Raw genomic sequence first — 26017 nt, forward strand, 5'->3', positions numbered from 1 at the left:
GAGTGCTGGCAAATGACAATGTTGTGCTACAACTGATCTACTGCAATTACCGTGCTTTAGACTGCTTTGAAAAGGACATTTTTTTATACATTTTATATTGCTAGTACGAGTAAAATTTATTTTTTTAAAAAAAATCACATTTATACCCAAATTTGCTGCTCTTGGTCCTGGCCCATATGGCCTATGAATAAAAACAGTTGTGGATGCATGGTGACATTACACTTCTATCCTTCAATTCCTTACCTATAAATGAAATTATTCTGTCATTTATATATATTCCATGATGGTTCCAAACACCTAAAATGTCTCAGGGAAGTAACACAGCTTTAAAAGTATGCTATGACTGGATGTATGCATGTGCTGATGACAGCCCCATCACTTTTAATGTTCATATCAGAACTAGTAAGTTGTTAGCTATGAAGATTAACTTAATCCAGAGCTCAAGCATGTTTCATTTTATTTTATGTAGAATTACATAATAGTAAAACTAAAAATAATACTTAACAATAACAACTTTGTTTTCAAGTCATAATTTAACAATTATAGCTTGGAAATTCTGGTTAAAACATTTCAAAAAATTATGTGCTTATGAATGAGGATCCTTGTTATGGAAAAAAATATGTTTCATCAATCAGACTATTGCATTTTTAAAACATCTGATTTTATATACCACTATAATACAAAAGTCTGTTGTTTAATGTGGAATTAGAGGAAGGATGTCATGTAGAGAAAAGTTTGAGAAAACTCATTTTATAAAATCACTTACGTTACTTACACACAACTCAACACCTTACTCTTGAAATAATTAGAAATAACTCTTAATGGAAATGGTATTTATGTTTTAGAATACAAAAAATGTTACATACATAAATAAAAAATTTAGTTTTATTTAACTATAACTATTCTTATAATAATAAAAATATTAAGTAATTTAAATAACAACAACGTACAAAACAATATTAAACATAACGCAAAAAAAAAACAAAACTAAACAATCATTTAATTTTAAATAACATAATCTATTTCAGGAAATATATACATCAACATTGAGCAATAATTATAAAATTTAAATACATTAAATAATTTTCCAGTTATGATGATGAATAAATAAGAATATTAAAGTTTCTCACATTGATTACATTCTTACTATAATTTACCCCAAGATTCTTATAATTAACACTTATGAAACAGGGGATATAAATAAAACATTACATTTTAATCTTTTAAAAGCAAATGGATAAATTAAATGAATTTCATTTCCAGAGTTAAATTAGTATTAAAAAAAACAAAAAAAAACATAAAATTATTTTCATCAATTTAATACTGTAACAAAAGTAATTAATTAAATATTATATAGAAATAAAATTAATAGTATTAATTAATATTATATTATTGTTAGCCTATAAAAATATTTATACCATATATTAATAAACAAATAGTTTTAAATACGACTTTTTTTCTTTTTTCTTCTTTTATAGGAATGAATAGGTTATAGCCTATATGACGATGGTGTTAAGGAATGATTTGTCTTTGGACTTCATTTTCTTCTTTTTTTTTTAAGAACAACTTAAAATCCAAAGTACCGTCTTATTAAAATGGAAATGAGCCAAAACTACATTTCAGAAAAAAGCCCAAATAACCCATAATAAAGATAAGACTATAAAAATCAAATAAAAAAAAATACATTATCCTCGTCTTTCAATCTGAAATTTTCTCTGATGTAACTAAAATTTACTGAATATTTCTTTCATTAATTGTTATACTATTGCTATAGGATAAAATTACCCTAATGGCTGGATGTATCACTTGCTAAGTCTTATATTAGGTGGTTTATTTCAACTGAATAATTTTTTATAGATTCAGATATAAATAATATCATTAGGTTTTTACTTCTAGAATCATCTTAAAAGTAATTATTAGAAAAAAACCATGATATCTGGTCATTATAAGTAAAAAAAAAGAGCAGTCAGATTACACCAAACTTTAATGAAATGTACTTTTCTCTAAAACAATAATGTCATATGACATTAAATGATTAAATTATAACTCTCTATTGATCAAGTTGTTGGTATTATGGAAACTTTTAATTTATGATGTAATATTCATTTTGTTCTCTTGGGTAAAAAAATAACAACAAAATTTCTGTACATTATGGGTATTTTCTTTATAGAATACATAATTTTATCAGTTTTAAGAAATTCGTTTTTTGTAATTCATTAAGAACTTTTAGAGTTAATTTTTACTTTTAAATTCAACTTTGTGTTTTGTAACTACAAGTAAAACAAACTATAAAATATTAATGATTGATAAATAAACACAAGTTTAATGCAATGAAATTGAAAAACTCATTTCCACTAATAACAGTAAAAGTAGGCATTTAATAGTATTGAAAAGATTGTCGCTATTAAAAAAAAATACTGATATTAGCGACTGAATGTTTCTGTATAAAAATAAAAATTGAATAACAAAAAGTTTTAATATCTAGAGAAAAATCCTGAAAAATTAGGAGCTTGGGTATTGAATTAGTAAATATAAAAGCTGCTAATTAGAAGTAGAGGGTACGGTGGAAATGCATAAAGTAAACTTATCATGTTGTAACATTTTTCCAACTCATTCTAACATGACTTAATTACATAATATTTGTTCACAAGATGAACAAAGATACAGGTAATTTGATTACAGATCTTATAATATCTCTGTATTTAAACTGATCCTAACATATGAACATCTAAATGGTAAACAGAAGCTTACTACTTATAGTACTGATTTTATGATGGGGCCTGGTAAGTATGCCTCAGCAGGAGGTGGTGTGAGGGCAAAAAAATATGGTCGTGTCATGCTGGTAGCTAGTACTGATCTCGTTATCCTAACAATGCTTATATGTATCATTACATTTGAATGAGTTTTTAGTACCACCATCTACTAATCTCTCTCTCGCATAGCACATTCCTTATGGAGGTATACTTACAATTCCAGTATAGTATGCATTACACAGTTTATTCCTCCCCTTATAGTAACCATGGTAATATAGTGAGTTGATATTAATAATTTCTATCCAAAGTGACATCTACCTCTCCATATCCTGTTTCCTTCTTCAAGATTCCATCTATCCAGGATAATTCTCTAGGTATTAATGCTTTTAAAAATTACATAAAAATCAAACAATGATTTTCTATTTTAAATCAGTTCCTACCATAATTTCTACTAATATAATGCAATGTATTTTCATAATCTTCTTCATAAACATCCGGTATAACAGCTTTTGCTGCCGAATTATGTACCATAGTTACACTAGGTGTACCTCTTAATTTTTCTTCAAATTGTATAAGTTGACAAAAAAAATTAGAATTTGGACGTATACAAGGTCGACGATCTCTTAAATGTGTGAATGCTCTTTTTAAGTTCATGCCATGATATTTTACCAGGTAACCAAGGCATAGAGCTGCTGAACGACTCACTCCAGCAACACAATGTACCAGTGTTCTTCCACCTTTTGTCTTCACCTGTAATATTAAATTAGTCTTTAATTTATGTGTACAGTTAAAAAAAAAAAAAATAAAATAATATTTATGCTCTTAGAATAGTACAGTAAAATAATAAATAATCCTAAGCCAAGGTAACTTTTTAATTTAAAAATAAATTTAAATCCAAATTTCTCAAAAATTGTTGATATAATTTTGTTAAAATTTTAATATGATAATTATTATACAAAAAAAATAAATAAATAAATTTTTGTTCATATTCTTTGCATCTGGAAACAATTTTCATAAGATTATTGAAAAAAAAGCCTTTTATTGACTTAAAAAAGTACTTTTTATTATTCATTGGTATTTTTAAAATTTTGGTAATTTAATTTATGTTGAGTTTTTCTACATTAATCCATGCAAAAAAAAAAATAACAATAATAATAATTCAACACAAGTAAATGCATTTAATCATTCATATATGTTCATAATATATACTTACCATAAAATACCTAAGAAAGATAAAGATTTACCAAACACCACATTTTTTTAATGAAAATTTTCTGTTTTCAACACACTTAAATTCCAATAATACTAAGATTATATATAACTACTGTTGAAGTTAGAGAAATTATGTTACCAAGGCCTGCTTCATATAAAGAAATGCTTAGGTATAGGAATCTATATACATTTTAACATTTAACTTTGCTTTTAAATTGTATATTTTATGTAGTGGATTAAGTATAAATATTCATTTAACAGTATTCTACACATATGTAGAAACAATAAATGAACAAATTTATATAATATATTTGTTTTTAAAGTACAATTATATCTAGTCTCATATAAATAAACTTTTATGAGTAATGTTAGTAGGCTTTCGTTGAATATGCTCATATTAATTCAATGAATATCAGCTTTAGAGTAATTTCAGCAAACAGAAATTTTTATACAGAGTTAATAGCATTCATTTGAGAGATTGGTAAAAACACAATTTATTTTTAGTTCAATAATATTTATTTTAAATGATTATTATAAGTAATAATTAAAGAGCCTCTGAACTCATCAAAGGCTTGTATTCTACATCTGAAACTCATCCAACATTTGGTAGCAGTAGAAAAATTCTTCTTGTTCAAGAAAATAATCTTGAGAAGTTCTGTAAATCACTAATCACGTTTTAATTTAAAATACTTCATTTTATGATCTAAAGTTACAGCTGGTGCTGTTGTCTTTTGTTTTAAGCTTTCTTCTTTTAAATTCATAAAATCATCCATCCATAACTGAAACTATAGGATGGTTTTTAAAGTAGCTTCCTATTTTAATTAAATATTCTTATATTTATTAACTGCTTTTAATTAAATTTGTAATAGGAGTTTACAGCTTGAGAAGTTGTCTGCTGAATTAAGAATTCACATAAAGTTTTCTACAAATGTATAAACATATTGAATGTCTGAAATGGATATCAGCATGAATTACATTAGACACATTGCGTGTAACCAATGAGGTTCTTGTGAAATTTATATATATATTTCTCCAACCAGTTTTCTTGATGCTGGGTCTGGGTGTGTGAACATATATGCAAATGCAATTACTGCTATTGGCTTGCCAAGCCTGACATACTTGTAGCTGCAAATGTAGTGCAATTTAAATTTACTGGTAATCATGTAGTCTGGAACAGACTCAGGTTGATCAATACAGAAACGTGTGGTTAACTGTAACCATCAAATAACCTAATAACCTAACCACCAAAGAACACCGGCATCCACAGTATTATGTTCAAATTCATATAAAAGCAATTGCCTTTACAAAGACTTGAACCTTAGATCTCAAATTTAAGAATCAGCTGATTTTGTCATGAAAAGTTTAATCACTAGACTAACCTGGCGGATTTCTTGTGAAATTTATAAAGAGCATCCCCTCTATGCTCACCAGATTCTACGACATTCACTTCTTTTCACAATTAAAGAAGGATGTTAAGGGTATTCATTCCATCATGGATGATGAACTGATGCAATGTTGAGAAATGTATGTAGATTTAAATAGTGACTAAGTGAAAAAATAAATGTAAGGTTTTATAGGAAATAAAATGTACTTTTATGCCATGTTTATTTCATTTGATTATCTCTTTTCAATTACAAGTGATGAGTAATTATGCATAGCATTACAGCCACCTCTCATATACAAGTTAAAAATGATCAAATCTGTTCTTCCAGTTGATAAAAAATTTCAGGTTCCAGCTATAAATTTTCTTCTTTATTCACTACCCCAGGATATAGCTTCAGATGGGAGGTCAGAGGTCACTGCTGATCATCCATGTGTACTGATAACCTAGCCAGTAAAATATCTGGTACCATTTGCATATTTCTCTCCAGCATGGATGTTGAGAGATAGCCACATCTGCTATTATTTGCAACAGATCCTGTATTGATCAGATTTACCATGCAGTTCTTATTGGTTTTACTACTGTAAGTATTTTACTGCCGTAATTGAGCTTCTACTTATTGTTCCATTTTACAGGAGGACTATCTAACCTTGTTTACATCATGTTAAGTATTATTTAACTTTATATTTTTGCTGACAGCTGCTTTTCAGTTATTTTTTTGTAAGGAACATAAATTATTTTTCAATAAATATAACAGTTGTAAACAATTTAGAATAGGAAGTTACTTTATAATCACTCTGTAGAGGGACAGGAAGTATAGTTATGTAATCTTTAAATAGTAGAATTGTAGATAAAAACCAGAGTGGTCTGCCAGTTAACCCTACTTGAATTACATGCACCACCATTTCTTGAAAGGGATGAGAAAAACATAATACAAAACATGATATAACTAGATTTTAAACTGAAACCACCTTGATGGTGAAAATTGTTCCCTTATCTGCTACTTTGCAATGCTAAAAGTTATGTTTTTTCTTATTAATGAAATTTGTAAGAATAATGATGGAAAAACTTTATTTAGCATTATTTAACTTACATTTTTATCTCTTTTTTTTTCAATATTAGTATTTTTTGCTCTAAATCAATCTTCATACAAATTTTTCTTTAATTTAATCAGTTTTACTGTTTTACTTTTTTTTGGTAGATTTCATAGGAAAGCTACCTTTGTAATGGGTACCATGATTCGATTTCCGGAAAATTTTGACATATCTTCTTGCTTCACATCCCCCAGACCCCAAAACCACCGTCAGCTCAAAAGTTTATATATATATATATATATATATATATATATTTCACTTTCTTCTGCACACGACAACTGCCATAATTTTGTGCCAATCACTTTCAAACTGTTCCTTAAAAATAACACATCTCAAAATCTCAGTCGAGTTTGTTAACGACCAAAATCGGACCAAGGGATTGGAAATGAGGGGCTTTTTTCGAGAAAATAAAATATCACTATAACTTTCTTATTAAAAATATCAAATTTGTTTAAAGATCCTACTATTCTTTGGATAAGGCCCTAAAACGTATGTAAGCAAGGGTTTTTGATATCACCCACTATTGGCTCGGAGGGTGAAAAAAAATTGGAATTTTGAAGACAAAAAAGTCATACCTCCCTTAATAGGTACAGTATCAAATCGGTTTAAAGTGGTCATTAGTCCTCCAAACATTACCTAAAATGTTTGTCTGAAACAATTTTTGATATGACTAACCCTTATGGCAAGGGATGACCAAAATTTTGCTAGAATTGAAAGAAGTTGTATGCTAAACACGCTTTTTGTATGCTAAACACGTGAAACTTTTATCACATACAACCATTGTCGCATTGAGTAAATTTGAAGATTTTGATAACTTTAAGGTGGAAATCTTTTTTATCCCCTACTTGGCATCAGTGAAATCTACTTCCACCTTCGGTGCCAAAAGGGATTTTTTTTTATTCTATACATTTTTTATGTGCATTATGATTAATTACCTTAATTATTAATAATTTCACAAATTGATACAAGAGAATGGTCTATTAAATGAAAAATTGCTCCTAACAGAACTCTGATATAATGATGTTATAAAAAAAATGTTAGTAAAAAGGGAATTCATTCATAAAAGCAGAAAGTAAGACACTTTGGAAGAAACACAGTGGTAGCACACTTTTATTTAATGGGAAAAGTGTGTGTAGTGGTACAAAAATATGCGTGTAGTGGGAGAGAGAGAAGCCAGCAGTAGCCGGTTCAAAAGCCATCTGTCGTCGTATGTATGATTTTTGTGAGTGTATATGTTTAGAAAGAAAATAAAGGATGAAAAAATGAAAGAGAAAGAATGATGTGAAGGAACAGTCATATCAGATGTGCCCTCTCACCCTTTACTTCGTTTTTAAGTTTTTGTGAAGTTGCCAAGGAATCTGTGCTTGTGACATTCTTTCATCTACGACGACGTAGCCTATAGACTCTCTATATAGGCCTGCCACACTTCTCTTACGCAAAGTTATTTCTAAACGACACAACTACCACTTTATAAACTAATCTCATTCCAACAACAATCAGAAAATCCTCCTTTCAGGGCCATTATGAACACTTCTCAGCCTTCTCATTCAACAAAATAATTCTTACTTCTCTGATCCTTTATGTCTATTTAAATAGCAATGTAAGATACAATATAAGATAAAAATATTATAATGTTATTCAAAGTATAATATTTTTATAATGTAATTTTTTTTAAATAAAATTACAAAATATAATTCAATTTTACTTATTTTTTAAGTGGTTATTGAAAGAGATTAGGTTTATTGAATTTTTTTTTGTTGCATTAAAAAATTTCTTTCAAAAACGTTTATCTAAAATTTAAACAATAACCGGCTACTTCATTTTTGATAACTGATCATCATTAGTTGACACTGCAGAAACTATAATAATTACAATAAAAGATATGTAGGTTAAACTTAAGGAAAAATTGAAACTAGAATTAGGAGCATTTGGCCAATATATATTTATAAGAGCATGGAAATCAGCTATAGCTCAGAATTCCTTGGAAACTGGTAATAAAATCAGTTATTACTAATAATTTTATCAAGTTTATTACCAACAATAACAATTTAGAAATTTTAAAAACTTTATTATATAGTGATCCAGAAATTCATTGTTAATTACATCATTAGTATGTGATAGTTTTCTTAAATTTTAAACTTATTAAAAAACCTTCAATGAAAGTTTTCAATCATTCAAATATTCCCATCCCTTAAATGGCTATCCTATCCCTTAAATTTTATTAATGGGTGAGGATTATTATTAATGGGTGAGTATCTTTTTAAATGGTTTAAGGTTCATGCTATCGGTAATTTCATTGAGATAAGTTTTAGTCAGTTTTCTAACCTATGTATAAGATACATGTCTTAAGTCTTGATTGACAATCTGAGTTGGAGTTTCAAATTGTTTAAATGTTTATAAGATGATAAATTTATGCTTCCATTGAGATTATCTAATGCAATAACAGTTGTATAATTTTTGTTCTTATCTAAAAACTCAGTTAAAAATATTCTCTCTCTTGCTCTCTCTCTGTATATATATATATATATATATATATATATTTCTATTGAAATGTATACTGATTAAGATTGTTTAACAATTGAAAAGGCCATCTAAATTTAAATTTTAAGTAAAAGTTTTTATAATGGTTTTGAGTAAAGCTTTCTTTCCCAATTTAAAGAGAAATTGGTAAATTTTGATAACTGGTATACATTTACATTACTGTAATAAGAAAGTTTTGCTAATAAATCCTGTATACATAGAAGGTGTTGAAAGAAATTACTTTAAAGGCTACATATGAGTACTGAGAACACAGAATAACATAATAATAACAAAATAATAATATTAATTATTATTTGTGCTTTTCTATTTAGCCTCTGAAACCATCGTAAGGTATTACTTCAGAGGATGAATGAGGATGATGTGTGTGAGTATAAATGAAGAGTAGTCTTGTACAGTCTCAAGTCAACCATTTTTGGGATGTGTGGTTAATTGCAACCCAGTTACCAAAGAACACCACCAGTATCCATGATCTAGTATTCAAATCCATATAAAAGTGCCTTTATTAGGATTTGATCATTAGAAGTCTCAACTTCAAATTCAGCTGGTTTGCGATGACGAGTTTCCCACTACACCAACCCAGTGGGTTAGATTAATTATTATTTATTGAACTAAAATATATCTGCTATGATTCAGCCAACCGTAATACATTTATGGTTAAATGAATTATCAAGCTGTACAGGTATTAAAATACTGCTACATAATGCAATGCAAGCATACAATGTTTTCAGTTTGAATTTTATAATTTAAAAATATTTTTATTTAAATATTTTTATTTATTATAATAAATGTAATAATTTTTTAATCATTTTATTTTAATAACATTTTTTAATTGTGTATTTGTATTTTATATAAATTTTATAATTTTATTTTACATTCTTGGTGAAACATCATATCATGATATTAGTTTTCATCCTTAATCATAAGGGTGTGTCTACAAATGAACGTGTGTGCCGCGCACGCGTACAAAGTACAGTATTAAATAAATAAATCAGTTCTTTATAGTTTATTATATACTTAAAAATTGTATAATTCACAACTGCTTTTCCAACGACCGAAAAAAGCATTTCCCTGGAAGGATCAAGGGAAACTATACAAAAAAAGTATCAGACTAACATTAAAAGGTAATAAATGAAATAGAAGTTGTTACAGTTCTCAATAATATCTACCAGTAATAACTTAATAATATTATAAAGTGTTAAGATAAATGCTGAAAACACTAAAATTACAATAACTCGAAACCTAATTGAGTTACTGGAACGGGCAATGACTTAAAACACTCGGAGAATCAAGTTTTATCTAATGAGGCCTCGCCCAAAATTTTTTCTCAACTCTTAGTCGAAATTAACGAACACTGGTCCTTCTGTATGATAACATGGTAAGAAAAATCCTGAATGCCGACCGTGAAGCGGCCATGAATTAACAGCAATTTTTGACAGTAAATTTTGTTTTTACAAATATTTCACATCACCAAAAAAGAATTTGGTATTTATTTACATTAAATAAATACACTTTTCTGAGAAATGTAGTAATGTACTGTTTCTAAATAAAATTTCAATTTTTCTAAATTTTTTTGTTTTATCCGACTTTTTTTAAATTGTGTTTTGTTCAGAGTTAAATTTTCTACATATTTTGTTTAAAGTTTTATGTATTTATTACCCATTTAATAAAATTACTGTTTATCAAACACAAAAAACTGTGTTTTTTACCCAATTTATTGCTTTTCAACTGAGATTCTCAAAAACTATGGCAGATACGGTTCTGGGACCTATTTTATTCGACTTTCCACCTCAAAAACCAAAAGAAATCACTAATTTTAATTAAGAAATTACTAATTATTAATCTTCAATTAACGTTCTAAAAATTTCAGAATGACATCATTTCACTAGCTGAAATCCGAGCGAAATCTTTCACTAGCCGTAACTCGCAAACGAAGCATTTAGGGCATACCTTTTTATGAATTTTTCCATTATTTTTACGAGTAGAATAGGTTATAAAGTCCCGGGAGTACTTCGTGATACACTCTGTATATAAAAATATTTAGCACGTTAATTACGAGTTTGAAAAAAATTCAGCTTTATCTATATAGTATTCTTTAAAAAATTCTTTAGTAAAACTAATTTTTTAAAAATACATGTCATTTAATCCAATTTTAAATAAATTGGTCAGAGTATTTTAAACCATTACGTAATTATTGTTAAAATAGAAAATGGAGCTTGATAAACGTCCTTTGTGCATGATTAGAATTATAATATGAAAATAATCGTGTAGTCTGGTTTTAAAAAAGTGAATATTACTTAATTTTTTTTATATTTTGCTAAATTAATTATTATAAAGATTGTTCCTAATTCCCTTGAATTTTTGCGTTATAAATATGTACATTTTCAGCTTTTCATCGGTAATTAACGTAAGGAAATGGAATAAATAATTAAATGGGGAAAAGATGAATATTTTTTCATTCAACAAAGGTATATAAAAAGCTGGCACATAATTACTCGTATGTTTAAAATACTACAATAAAAAGGTTACTGCAAATAATAATAAAGATTATCGGTACAGGATAAGGCCACAAATCTCTACCTACGCTCTCTTTGATTTAATCTAAAGTATTTTAACAATGAAAAGTTTTCTATTGTAATACTACGTTCTATAATCCTTATAGATAAATTGTTTAGTCCTCATTCAGCGACTTAAAAGCATTCTTTTTTTCCTCTTTATAATGAACACAGCATTCATAATTCGGTTGTAAACTAAGCTTAAAGTAAACTAACAGTTTAATTTATATATTTTTTTGCTCATTTTAATTTAACAAAAGAATTAGACAAACAAATTTTTACAAAATCGACATACAAATAATTTTCATACAAGAAATGGTTTAAGAAAGTTAATGGAGCTCCACGGAACAAAACTATTTGAATTTAATTCACTTTATTTGGAGATTAGTTGAGTTCATAGTTAAATTAGAATATATTATTAATAAATTTAATAATAAAATTTAAAAAAAATTTAGAAAAGCTGTAAGAAGAATTTATTTATTTTTATTACAGAAAAATGTTATTTTTTTATTAACTATAACTAAAGATTTAATAAAATAAGGAGTTTACCATTTGATCATCGACACGCGTGCGCGTGCGCGCATATTTATATATATTCAGTGTTGTGTTTAAGGTTTACTTTTTACTAAATGGACTGATTTTCAGGATTATTTTTTTATTTTATGGAGGGAATTACAGTGGTGGTTTTTTTCCCACATAAAATTAAATGGAAATTATATTTTTAATAAAATGTTACGTACCTTAATTTCATTCTGATATTTAAAATATCCTCAGTTTTGAATATTTCAGAAAAAAAATAGAATAAAGAAATATTAGATATTCTTGCGTTCCAGAGATAGGCGTTAACGATTTCTTTACATCCTTTCTCTCACAGGATTGCACTGTAGGCAACTTTTGAAACTTTATAAAAAAATATTAGATGTCGCCATTTTAGTTTAAGTTGTACCAGAAACTTTTTACATTAATATTTTTATTTTTCAATGACTTCTAAAATGATTTATCACGTTCCTAGACTTTTCATTTAAATGTTTCTTTTAATTTACCCTCTCTTTGAGCTTGGGTTGGGGAAATACATGCCGAAAATAGATCATTATGAGGTTCATACCTCAAATCATAAATAAATTTCATTTTTTTAGGTTTAACAATTGAAAAGCTATAAGAGGGTTATACATACTTATATATACCTAGCAAAAACTACTGAACATAATTTGATTGACAATTTGTAAACACGTGCTCCTTACGGTGTTCAGGGCATATAAGAAAGAATTTTTGAAATTAAGAGTTTGAAAGGTTAAAATGGAATAACAATGAAATTTATTATTATTATTATTATTTTTTTTTTTTTAATTTCTCGGTAACAATTGAGATATCGACTTGGTTTTTGGTGTGTGCAATTTTAATATAGATATCTGAAATACCATTTTTAGATTTTTCATAATTCGACCTTGAAAGGGATGAAGAAATTTCAACAATAATTGTAAATTTTCCCAATTTCCGGCTACATTAAACAAGATATTCACTAGATTATAGCTTGCAAATATTCTTCAAAAAAAATATCTAAAAACCATTTCGGATTTTTTAGAATTTCGATTTTTTTAAGGGCTGCAACAGTGTACAGTGGCTGTGTTGATGGAGCGGCCGGGCCGGCCGCTCCATCAACACAGCCACTGTTATTATATGTGCGACCGATTGGCGGCACCTGCCTCGGGTGACTTGACTAAAAAACATAAAATAAAAGTAATTAAGTAAAAAAAAACAATGAGAAACGAAGTACGTCACCTCCTATGGAGTTTGTTGGATAATGCTAAGAACCGAGCAAAATACATTTTTACCCGCACTAAGTTCGGGTAAAAATAACTAATATTTTTAAGGAGACCGACTGTTTCAAAACCCGCATTCTTAGATCACTCAAAGTTTCGGCTCCTACACAGACCAAACTATTACTCTGAAGAAGATACAATACACTGACAGTTTTTATAAATTGAATAGCTTTTAATTTTTATTTATCACTATTATTCTCACAAACATGAATTTAATGAACACAGCGGGATCCAAGGGGTAGAGCACTCCGACTAGACGGGAAGGGGAGCCACGAGACGCTAAATATCCCTGATCACGACGGGAAACACAAGTAACCAAATAGTGCGGGCAAAACCGCGACGGGGATGCTTGTATAAATATATAGTATATAAAATTATGTAATGAATCATTCATAATCAATGCCAACTAAAACTGCTGCAGATAAATTGATGAAAATTTGTATACACGTTCTTCTTACGGAGTACGTGCACACTAGGAAAGGATTTTTTTTTTGAAATTCTTAGTTTAAAGGGATAAAATGGAGTGAAAATGAAATTTACTATTTTTATAATTTCTCGGTGACAATGAAGATATCAACTTGATTTATGGTGTATGTAATTTTCATGTGAATATCTAAAAAAAAATTTCCAGATTTTTCGAAATTCATTCTTGAAAGGAATGAAGGAAGGTAAAAAACTTTAAACAACAATTACAAATTTTCCCACTTCAGACAACAATAAACGAGATATTCTAGATATGAGCTTCCAAATACTCTTAAGATAAATATCTAAAAAACATTTTCGTAGTTTTCGAATTTTGATTTATTCAGGGGTGCGACTTGACAGTAACATACACCACTGTTACTGTATGTGCGACGCGACTGGCTGCCCCAGTCTCCGGTTACTTGACAAATAAACATAAAATAAAAAGATAGAAACTACGGGAAACGCAAATAAACATACAGCGCGGGCAAAGCCGAAACCGGGATGCTAATCTTATATATATAAAAATGAATGTTTGTTTGTCCCTTATGCGTTCGTATACTATTCATCCGATTGCGATGAAACTGAAAGGTTAGTTGTGCGCACGCCCGCGAAGGTTTCTGAATCAGTTTGAAACCGCTAGGTGACGCTGGGGTCGAGATATTTCGAAAAATTGTATGTATGGTCCAATTTGGCTTATATTCAGAACAAGTGTTAAATGCAAAGAAATACCTATGTAAAATATGGACCCCTTAGATGGCGCTCGTGTTGGGGTATTGGGGAAAATTGCATTTATGGTCCGATTTGGCGAATATTCAGAATATATATTAGTTACGTGAAAATAAATATTTTTGCAAAAAATGGACCCGCTAGGTGGCGTTGGGGTTGAGATATTTATAAAAATTTTATTTATGGACCGATTTGCCTCATATTCAGAATATATATTAGTTATGTGAAAATTAAACAAAAATTGCAAACTATACCCGCTAGGTGGCGCCGGTGTCGTGATATTTACGAAACAAACAAATATACAAGCAGACATTCTTCTTCTAAATATATAAAAGGCAACGTTCATATGTGCGTCGCTGAAGACTAAAAAACTACAGGACTGATTTACGCGCAGGAAAAAGGGAAAATGGAAAAAGGAAATAAAGAAAAAGGGGAAAAAGGGAAAAGTGAAAGGTTAAATTTTGTGAAGTTCCGTAATGTTCAGTTTTTTAATGTTTTATCAAACTTTCAATTGTGTTCATTTAATCTATGATATACTCGAATCTATCAACAGCGAAGCATTGCTGGGTCTGCTAGTATATACATATATATATATATATATATATATATATATATATATATATATATAGGTTAAACTTGTGTTAGAAAAAAAAGCTCCTTTTTAATGTATAGATATTCCTAAAACGAAATTTTATATAAACGTATTGTTTTAATAAAAGAAGGAATGATAACTTTAGAAATAGAATTAAAAAGATTTTTCTATATATAATATTCTATTTAAAGATTATAAAAACAAGAACCAAACGTTAATTACTTAACAAAAAAAAGAAAATAAAAGAGTACGAAGTGACAGCAATGAAAAGAATAATTGAAAATTGTCACGGTAACTTGTCAATGCGTTTTCTCATTTTGATTTATTTTTTGGTCTATTTTATTGCAACAGGAAAGGTTGTAACGTCCTGGCGTAGTTTCAACTATTTAATGTGTCATGATGCATTTTGCCTACATTTACCTTATTAAACACCATTATACAAATAAAATTATCTGGACATTAGATCTCTTTAGAATAGAACAACCAAATGCTATTTCTAAATATTATTAATAATAAAAGTCACGATAAATAAACGTATTTTCCACAAGTTATTATTATTATTATTATTTTACTTATTTCATATTATCTTCATTATCATTATTATTATTAATAAGGAATGCAAAATTAAAGCGTTAAAATCATAGAGAAGACAATCAATCTATTTCTTCTTTAAGAAGAAGAAGACGTTTTTCCTATTTTTAACATTAAAAAAAAGAACGAGTTGACCTTACTCAGCTGGTTGTAATCAATATCAATTCATTGAGGATTAACCCACCACAATTTGTTTCTTTCATTTACTGTAACGAACAAAAATTTACAGGAAAACACAGTAATACGACGAAATTTAGATACTAAGATAATTAATATGTTATATTAGTGTTTTTATTCATTTACTAAAACGGCATTATTTTAATTCGTTTAAAAGGAAATTATTTTTTGTTAACAAAACTAATTTTTACTATTCCATTCTTAAGTGACATTATGAAACTATTTTCATAATAACCATTAAAGTGTTATTAAAAAACACATAATTCAGGGAAATAATATTAGAAAAATTTTTCAAAATTTGCTTTATACTTTTTAGTCATAATCAAATTATATCATACATTGCATGAGTTTAATTAGTAGGTTAATTAGGAATTCAAAAGATTTCAAATATATTTATAAAATATCAAACAAATTGTCAATCAAACATTTATTATACAAAGTAACGAATAGTGAAGTTTTTTATTATTGAAACGCAATTGTAAATTAACAAAACGTTTTTTTGTCGCTTATATACATTTTACAAATTTACCTCCGTACGGGGGTATGTTTGCAAAAGTATTGGTGGAATGCTGTATTGTCACCCGACCTTAGTAACTGTGCAAAATTTCATCAATCGGAAATTTCAGGAAGTATGTTTTTTTTTTTTTTTAATTTGTTTTCTTCTTCTCCACCGGGCCGGATCCTGCCTGTGATCACACAGCCCAGGGGTGTGTCATTTACTCTAACAGGCCTCCACGTCTCGGCCCGCCGGTCAGATCTCACTTTGCGCTCGCCTCAAACCCCCAGAGTAGGATCCACCAGGCCCGGCTATGCCGTCCCTGACTCTGGGAGCCGGGACTCGGTCTTAATGCTAATGCCTCTAACGGGGACACCCCGAGTGGGGCATCCCCTCTACATTAGGAAGTATGTTAAATTATTACACCCGCGCCCTTAATTTACCCCCGTACGAGAAGATGTTTACAAGAGTAATGGTGGAATATTGTATTGTCACCCAGCCTTAGTAACTGTGCAAAATTTCATCAATCGGCAGTCAGGAAGTATGGTAAATTAAGGATGCAAGATTTGAGGATAAACATGAAAAAAAACATTGTGAGTTAAAGAAAAGCAAATAAAAAAGTCCTAATTTTATTAAGAGCTTAAGTAAAAATAAAAAAAATGATTGCCTTATTAAAATCAACTGGAGATTTTTATTTAAATCTTTAACAACTGATAAAAATTTATTCTTAAAGAAAGATAAATATTAATAGATTTTCTTTTATATTTGTATATTATTTAACAAAGTGATTGAAATACTGGAAAAACAGATATATTTTTTACATGCAGTGCGTTTGTAAAATCGCTTTGCAATATGCTTTAGAATTATGCGGTACATTCTGTACTTTCGGCGTTAGGTTGGTTGCCCTGTGGGTTCGTTGGGCGGTAATAATAAATCAAGACGTCAGTTGAATTGTGATTGAACGTGCTCAGTTTCGTTTCGTATCGTTTCTTTTGTCGAAATCGATAGTTGCGATAAACGTAATGGTTTTTTCGGTAGAGGAAAGCATTTTTCGCGTGGAACACGTATTTCCTGAAGATGACAAGTATACTGATTTAGTGAAACACAAGTTTTCTGAAAAGTTTCCAAATACCTCAACGCAATGGAGTTCGAACTCTAATCGAAACATTTCGAACAACAAGCTCTGTTGAAGGTGCTGATCGAAGTGGAAGACCACCTAAATTAAATGAACAGAAGCTGCTTGATATTTCGGATGCTGTGACCGAAAGACCGTCAAAATCAAAGCGTGTGTTAACACAGCAGCAAGACTTACAACCGGAAATAAAGCTGTAAGAGAAGAATTAAAACTCTTCTCCTACAAAGTAATGTGTGTTCAAGAACTGAAACCTACTGATCATGCCAAAAGACTAAATTATTGTCAATGGTTTAACACTTCATCGACCACAATTCCGTATATATCCTCGACATTACGTTTTTCACAGACGAAGCGTGGTTTAATTTGGGAGGGTATAATAATTCACAAAATACACGACTGTGGTCGGCAACTAACCTGCATGACTTACACGAATAACCTTTACACGAAGCGAAAATTGGAATCTGTGTCGGTGTGAGTAGAACGCGAACTGTGGGTCCAATTTTTTTTGAAAATACAGCTAATAGTGATCGTTATTGGGCTGTTTTTTTTTTTTAACAAACTTGATTAGTCGGTTAACAGAAGTGGAAATCAATCATGGGTGGTTCCAACAAGATAGCACCACAGCGCTCACAGCTAACAGGTCAATAACTGTTTTACGAGATGTCTTTGGTGAACGAATCATTTCAGGGGGTTTGTGGCTGCACGATAGCTCGATCTGACTCCTCCAGATAACTTACTATAGGGGAAGCAAAACAAGTTGTGTATTGCAACAGACCATAAAAGATTGACGAACTAAAAACCGAAATAACGTATGTCGTTATTGCGTTAAAAGTGTTTTAAAACTAACTGAAACTTGTGCAATGTTGTACTGATGTTAGAGGAGGTCATTTTCAACACCTTTTATAAACTATTGCAATTATTGTAATATCCGTTTTTATAAAATAATTAAACAAAGTATATTTGAGGAAAGTTCGTCATTACATTTCCGTAATTCCAGTGCACAGCAACTTTTCAAAAGGTACTGTATACTTTTCTTTTCTTTTTTTTAGATATACAAAAATAGCCCAGAGAAGAACAAAATTTAATATAATATAAAATTTAATAAAGTGTTATGCAAGATATTTTTAAAAAAGATAAGCTTTTCTTTTTGAGTTCTACAATTTATTTGATTTATCCTGCGTTTTTTTTATTAACAGTTGTTACATCTTCAGTTGAATAATAAGAAATAAGTAATATTACCAAAGGTTATTAATTTTTATTTTCTTTAATTTTTTCCATTGAAAGAGACTCATTAAAATGCAACCCCAACAATTAAATCACAAGACAACCTATTTTTTAAAAAGAAGGAAGAGATTTTTAAAAAAATGTAAAAGATTTTAATTTAAAATAAAAATTGATTTTCTTTAATTATTATTCCAGTAGATATTTTGCTAACGGGTTGGTCTAGCGGTGAACTCATCATCGCAAATCAGCTGATTTTGAAGTCGAGAGTTCCAAGGTTCAAATCCAAGTAGACAGTTACTTTTATACGGTTTTCAATACTAGATCGTGGATACCGGTGTTCTTTGCTGGTTGGGTTTCAATTAACCACACATCTCAAGAATAATCGACCTGAAACTGTACAAGACTTACACTTCATTTACATTCATACATATCATCCTTATTCATTTTCTGAAGTAATACCTTACGATGGTTACGGAGACTAAACAAAAAAAAATAGAAATATTTTGCTAAATTTATTATTTCTCAAGCAAAATATCTATTCGTATTTCCAATGGAAGTATTAAAAATAAATAAATAAATAACAACAATAATGAAAATAAAAATAATAATATATCAAAATATTTTAATGAAAATAAATAATTATGATGCCGATCTCTGTTATGGTGTGTAGCGTCTTGGCCTTTCACCCAGAGGTCCCGTGTTCGAATCCCGATTGAGCACAACACTTTTCATACGCTACCAACTTCCAGTTTCATATTCACCTGTACAAGCTTTTCTGAAGTGAATTAATTCATCAGTCAAAAAAAAAAATTGTATTTGCTTCTTAATTCTTACAAAATATTCTTAGCAGTTTTATACGATTTAATTTTTGTTTTGTTAATTTTGTCCATTAATATATAATGTGTTCACGAAGAAGAAAAAATATTCGTACAGGTGAAAGTTTCCAAAAAAGAGACGCAAATATATATTTTTTAACAGATACAAATATGAGGATAAAACGGGTTAATGTCATTTACACATGGACTAAATTTACAACATTAGTTCCAATCACATGATGAAAAGATATATAATGGAAATTTTATAACATATGCCTGACCAGTATTCGAACCTTGGACTTTCCGGATAAAAGGCTGAGACGTTACCATTCCACCAGTAAACTGAAAACTTAAGTTTTCAATATTAATAAACAAATACTATTTTGTGAGTTAAATATAAAAATCTCCGCTTAAAGTAAATTTAGTTCGGTATGTAATTAGTATTTATAACTGAAAACATCTTATAATGATTCTGACAATTGGTAACACGTGGGTTTATAAGATGTTGGCTGGTAGCTAATTAGTACTGATTATTTTGTAAATATTTTCATCACAATGAGACTATTTTATACAATATGTATCTGCTTTTTCTAGTAAATACAATACACTTATTACATTATTAATAATGTAAGTCTTAGGCATGTGACTTACATCATAAGTAAATCATTAACATAACAGTTTAATTATATTGTAGATCGTATATGGCTCCCAGTATTGAGCCACATACCACCCCCAAACCTTCGCTTTATGAACGCTCTTGTAAGAGAGTACAAGAAGATTATGGACAATCGAAACCTACCAATACATGAGGACATTGAGGATGCTAATCGTGGTCGCCTTCGATCTAGAAAGACACCTATCAAAACAGTAATTGCTGCCATAGCGGAAGGATTTAACCTAACTGACGCCTGGCGTCAAGAATGGACCACAAATCAGAATAACCAAATCCCATGTGTTACTCAAAAGCCGCCGGGTTTTGAATTGCCACGTAAGACACGGTCAACGCTAAACAGAATACGAACTCAGCACGGTAGGTGCGCCTATTTCCTGTATAGATAGGGGTAAAACACCGATACCCCTTTGTGAGTGTGGTAAAAATCAAACTGTTAAATACATCACAGAAATTTACCCTAGGACAGCTTATGAAGGGACTGAAGATTTCCTGATGGCGACTCCAGAATCAATAGCTTATATTAATTTGTTAAATGTTTGTTTGTAATTTTTGATTGTAACAGGTGTTGTGCTTTGGTGCCACACGCTAAATAAATAAATAGATCGTATATATAACAATTGTTCTGTAATTTGTTACTGAAATTTATTAAGACTACTATAAAGAAGCTCTCTTTGGTATGCCTAAACATAGGCAGATTGGCGATAATTTACATGATAAATGTGATTATGGCTCAAAAATTTATACTGTAAAAAAAAAAGACACTTTATTGAACGAACGTCAGTTTGCCGTCTGTTCTGAAGTACACAAAATGGCCACTATGCTTTCAAATGCTAATAGTTTTCTATAAATTCTTTTATAATATTTTCCTTGATTCATAATTAATCCAGAATAAATAACTATTTTTTGTAAGAGTATTTAGAATATATGATTTTATAAATCAAAATCGGGTCTTTTTTTTATTAAGTTAAAATCGTAATATTTATTTTTAATTTAAATTAAAAAATATGTTTATTAGACAAAATAAAAAATCAGTATAAAATATGAATGGAGATAAAGGAAAAGAGGTTTGAACCAATTTTAATGAGAAAAAAAAATGCGCAGTTCTACACAAGAACCGACTTTTCGTTATTTCATTTTGTTTCCTTCGTTCCACTCAACACATACCCAGTCACCCTGACTTTCAAACGGAACGGAACGGAAACCAAGGATAACGGGAGAATTTTTACCTCCCTACTAATCGCGGAACCTGGACAAAAGTCCCTTGCTGTTGTATCTTTCTTTTATCTGGCGGATAATTATTTACTTAGTGGCGGTTATATTTATTTTGTTTAATTTATGAACGGAATTATTTGCTCTGCGTTCCAATCCTTTAGAGAGGAGAAATTGTTTGACCGGGGATGACCATGGGAGACTAACCGCATGTGAGCTGCGTTCTTCCAGCGTGATTCCACTTTAGACTGTCCCCTGAAATCCTTTCGGTGCGAGAGCCTTCCGACCAAGTAGGAATGTGCTTTTCGAGGGCCCTAATGTTTGGAGGATACAATACGCACCTCCTTTCCGAAGGGAGTCGAATGTGCTGGCGGTAACAAAAAAGTAACTCGGTGTGGCTGGGTTTCGAATTTGATCACCCTGTTGACTCGGTACCTGGTGGGTTAAGCCTTGTGTCACATCAGTCTAACAACTCTCAAATTAAGTAAGGCTATCTGAATACGCCGAACAATATTGCTAACAATAAATACCGCAGATAAAGAAACGTCAACTTTCCAACTTGCAGCATCATAAAAAACTATACGCTTTTAAATTGCCACGCTCAAATTTTTTCGATTTAAATTGAGTATAACTCAAAAAAAACTGGCCTAATCTCCATCAAATTTTCACGTGCATAACTTCAGATAAACTACTACAGCATATCTAAATTTCAATAAAATTGATCTAGTATTTTTGGAGATTTACGAGTCAAAAAACTAGGCATATACGGAAACCCCAATTTAAGTGAATGGTATTTTCGTACTCCTCATATCTCAAAACGTAATTCATTTTTACCCCCCCATTCCTATCATGCGACTAAAAGTAATATCGTACTTTTATTCGAAAAATCTGTAAAACATTTTGGTGAACCTCGTAAGAGTTTTAAAAAAAAGATTTAGAATACTTGATACGCTGTAACGCAAATGGATAAAGTAAAAATACACAGTATAATAAAAAAGAATTACACGATGGGATAAATACATTGATGAAAACATACTTTTCAATGTCAGTTTATGATGAAAAAACAATTTTTCGATTTCTTTACTGATTCAATTGTAGTGATACCAGTTAAGCTTTTAACCGTTTTTAAATAACCTGTGCACGCGATAAACAATCACATCTTATAATAGGTAACATGCCACATATTTACCACGATAAAATATTATTTTATTTATTTATTTATAAAATGATATTTATAGGCTATTCGTGTCTATACCTATTGCAGTTCTGATAAAGTAACAAAATAATCTACTGAGAAAGTTTTACTGATTTATAGATGCTATTAATAACTTATTCAATATGCTTAATGTTTTTGAATAATTTTATAACTTTATAAAAGTTAAATCTTATATAATATATAATATTACTCTCGATTAAAAAGGGACAAAATGAAAAAGTTCATGACATTATATTTGACAACTTTGTTATTTACGTTTTACTAGGATGACAAAGTATAAAACTATTTTGGGACAATCAAAAGACTGCAACAATTAGTGGAAAAGTTTTCCGTTTCTGTATATAAGTAAGTTAGTTTATTTATTGCTAGCCAAATTAACTGGCACTGAATGGCTTATCGATTTACTCATTTAATGGTTTTAAGTAAATACTGTACTACAAACACCGATTTAAATGAATTCAGTTCAAAATTTAAATTTTAATGGCAATTATTACGTAAACCTTCTGAAATAGAATAATACTCTAAAACCAAGAAGAAAAAAAATCATTGCCCTTATAACAATTTCATAAAAATAGCAAAAATATTGATTTAAAACTGCTGAAATAGCGTCCTTAGGAACTCTGGAAGTTTAAAGGAAAACACTAGATATCATAGAATAGTACACAGACGAGTTAATAAATTAATGCGCCAAAGAAATTTCACATATTGGTAAACTTTTTGCTTCTTTTGATGTAACAAAAATATATTTCAGAATTTCCAATAACGAAATAAGAAAGATTTTAAAGAATTGTGTGAACGTCTAGTTTAGTGATTCATATTATACTGAGCAATATTTTATTATACCAGGTGATTCGCAAATTTAAAAGCATATAAAAATTTATTTAGAAAACTTAAAGATTAAGTTGAAATCACACTTAATAGCAAAACATATCAAGTTTTGACTTACTTAGTTCATTAGTACCGAATTTGGCCACCAGTGTTGTTAAAAATGGACAAATATACTGGTGCGATACGTACTCACTGTGTATATTGGTTTCACGATTTTCAGTTCAACGTAATTTTTGTAGAGAGTAGGGTAGGAAGCCTCATGGTAGGCATATAATCTACTCTTAGCGCCAAACCTTCGTTGAGACAGGTTGTTCTGTGAAACATATTAAATCACTAGAACGCCGCCCACGTGTCCCTGAAACTGTTGTAGAGCAACTCAGAGAAAACTTCCAAGAGAAAGCTTAGCCCGAATAAATCAACTGGACGTGTTACATGAGATTGCCATTCCCAAACGACTGTTTGGCGCGTATTACATAAACGATTGTATTTAAAGCCGTACAAACTGACCGTAGTTCAGTACATTACAGCTGACGATAAAGTTACTCGGCTGCAGTTAGGTATCGAAATGATAGATAGAATTGCAAACAACGATACATTTTTAGAGAATGTAATTTTCATTTAGTCAAGTTTTCACATCAGTGGCAAGGTGAACATCCAAATAAATAAGGAATATAGGGAAGCGAAAACCCTGATGATACTTTACAGCATTCGGGATAGCCTAAGGTTAATGTTTTTTTTTGTGTTCTAAGCAAACAAAGACCGTACGGCCTGTTCTTCTTCCAGGACGAAACCGTAAATGGTATCATTTATCTGGACATACATCAAAATTTTCTAATTTTTCAGTTTGACCAAGATGGAGGCCATTACTCTCAGCAAGATGGGGCACCACCTCACTACCACCTAGATGTTCGAGATTTTCTTTATACTCGATTCCCAGGTCGGTGGACTGATCGTGAAGGACTAATTACACGGCCACCTCGCTCCCCAGATTTACTCCACTACATATTTTTTTGTGGGATTTCATTAAAAAAGGGCTTATGTATCACCTTTGCCTGCTAATACTGTTGAACTAAGACTTCAAATTAACGCCGCAGCTATAAAGGTAACGCCCGACTTGCTGGCTACGTATGGAATGAAATCGACTTCAGGTGGGATGTACAAGTATGACATATTACAAATGGAAGTCATATCGAACCACAGTGAATTTTGGGTGACAAACTTGATATGTTTCTTTATGAAATAAAACCTCAACCGAATCTATAAGTTATCTCAATAAATTTTTATATGCTTTTAAAGTTGTAAAATCTTTTTTGAATCACCCGGTTATATAAAGAGTTCTTCACTTCAATAACGGTTTTATATATATATACATAAATGGATAAGTCCTGGTTTTCTGACTAATCTTTTCATGAGTAGCGTAAGGATGAAATTCAGAAATGCTCAAGATTTTGTTGAGATGCATTAATATTTTTTTCTTCTTCTCTTGACATTGAAAAATTCATAAAATTAATAAAAAATTTACATTAAACTTTTTTTTTAATTTTAAATAATTCTAAAAAGATATTTTTGTTGATATTTATAGATAGATTACCTGTATAGGTATAGATTTCTGGATAGATTTCTGACTCAATGACTGTTTTCATCTTATATGATATAAGATGAACCATCTTAAATTTGATAGTTTTTAGGGAAACCGGTTGCTTCTTATTCTGATATCTTATCGCAAAAAAAATTAATCATTTTATTAAATATGTATTATTAAATTGATCTTATTACAGAAAATAATGAAAGAATAGATAAAAAAATTATCAAAATAAGTGTTCTTATAGATAGCAAAACAATCTTAATTTTAAATAATTTCAAATAAACATTAAATAAAGATGAGTAAACTTAATATTGGCTTCTTTACAGAAAAAAGGCTAAAAATAAATCTTTTAAAAAAACATAATTTTTGATTGCTTTAAGGAAGTTGTCTTTATATTTGGAAAAGCTATCGGGAGTAGGTTCATATAAATTAATCTGTAATTTAATAAAATAATTGCATTTAGGATACATAGGGACAAATTCAACGAGTACAAAAATGGATTTAATTGCAAAATCCAAAGTCCAAAGAAATCGGCTAAGAACAAACTTGTCACTTGAATGTTCGTGTTTCCAGTTATTTCTTGTGATAAATTTTATCTTATTCAATCTAATCTGAGGACAGGTCATTGTGAAGAACCCACCGGGTTGGTCTAGTGGTGAACGCGTCTTCACAAATCAGCTGATTTCCAAGTCGAGAGTTCCAACGTTCAAATCCTACTAAAGACAGTTACTTTTATACGGATTACAATACTAGATCGTGGATACCGGTGTTCTTTGGTGTTGGGTTTCAATTAACCACACATCTCAGGAATGGTCGAACTGAGAATGTACAAGACTACACTTCATTTACACTCATACATATCATCCTCATTCGTCCTCTGAAGAATTATCTAAACGGTAGTTACCGGAGGCTAAACAGGAAAAAGAAAGTCA

At 29.8% G+C, this 26017-nt stretch overlaps 1 protein-coding gene across 1 annotated transcript in view; it reads right to left on the bottom strand.

The window, feature by feature from the left end:
* Positions 1–863: 863 nt before the first annotated feature.
* LOC142331082 (dual specificity protein phosphatase 21-like) overlaps positions 864–26017 on the bottom strand; it is a 52429-nt gene continuing 27275 nt past the window's right edge. Inside the window, exon 3 of the mRNA XM_075376745.1 lies at positions 864–3503. Coding sequence (XP_075232860.1) covers positions 3183–3503 — 321 coding nt within the window. The 3' untranslated portion in view covers positions 864–3182. The remainder of the gene's footprint in view (positions 3504–26017) is intronic.

Source organism: Lycorma delicatula, chromosome 10 (genome assembly GCF_047948215.1).
Source record: "Lycorma delicatula isolate Av1 chromosome 10, ASM4794821v1, whole genome shotgun sequence".
NCBI lineage: Eukaryota > Metazoa > Arthropoda > Insecta > Hemiptera > Fulgoridae > Lycorma > Lycorma delicatula.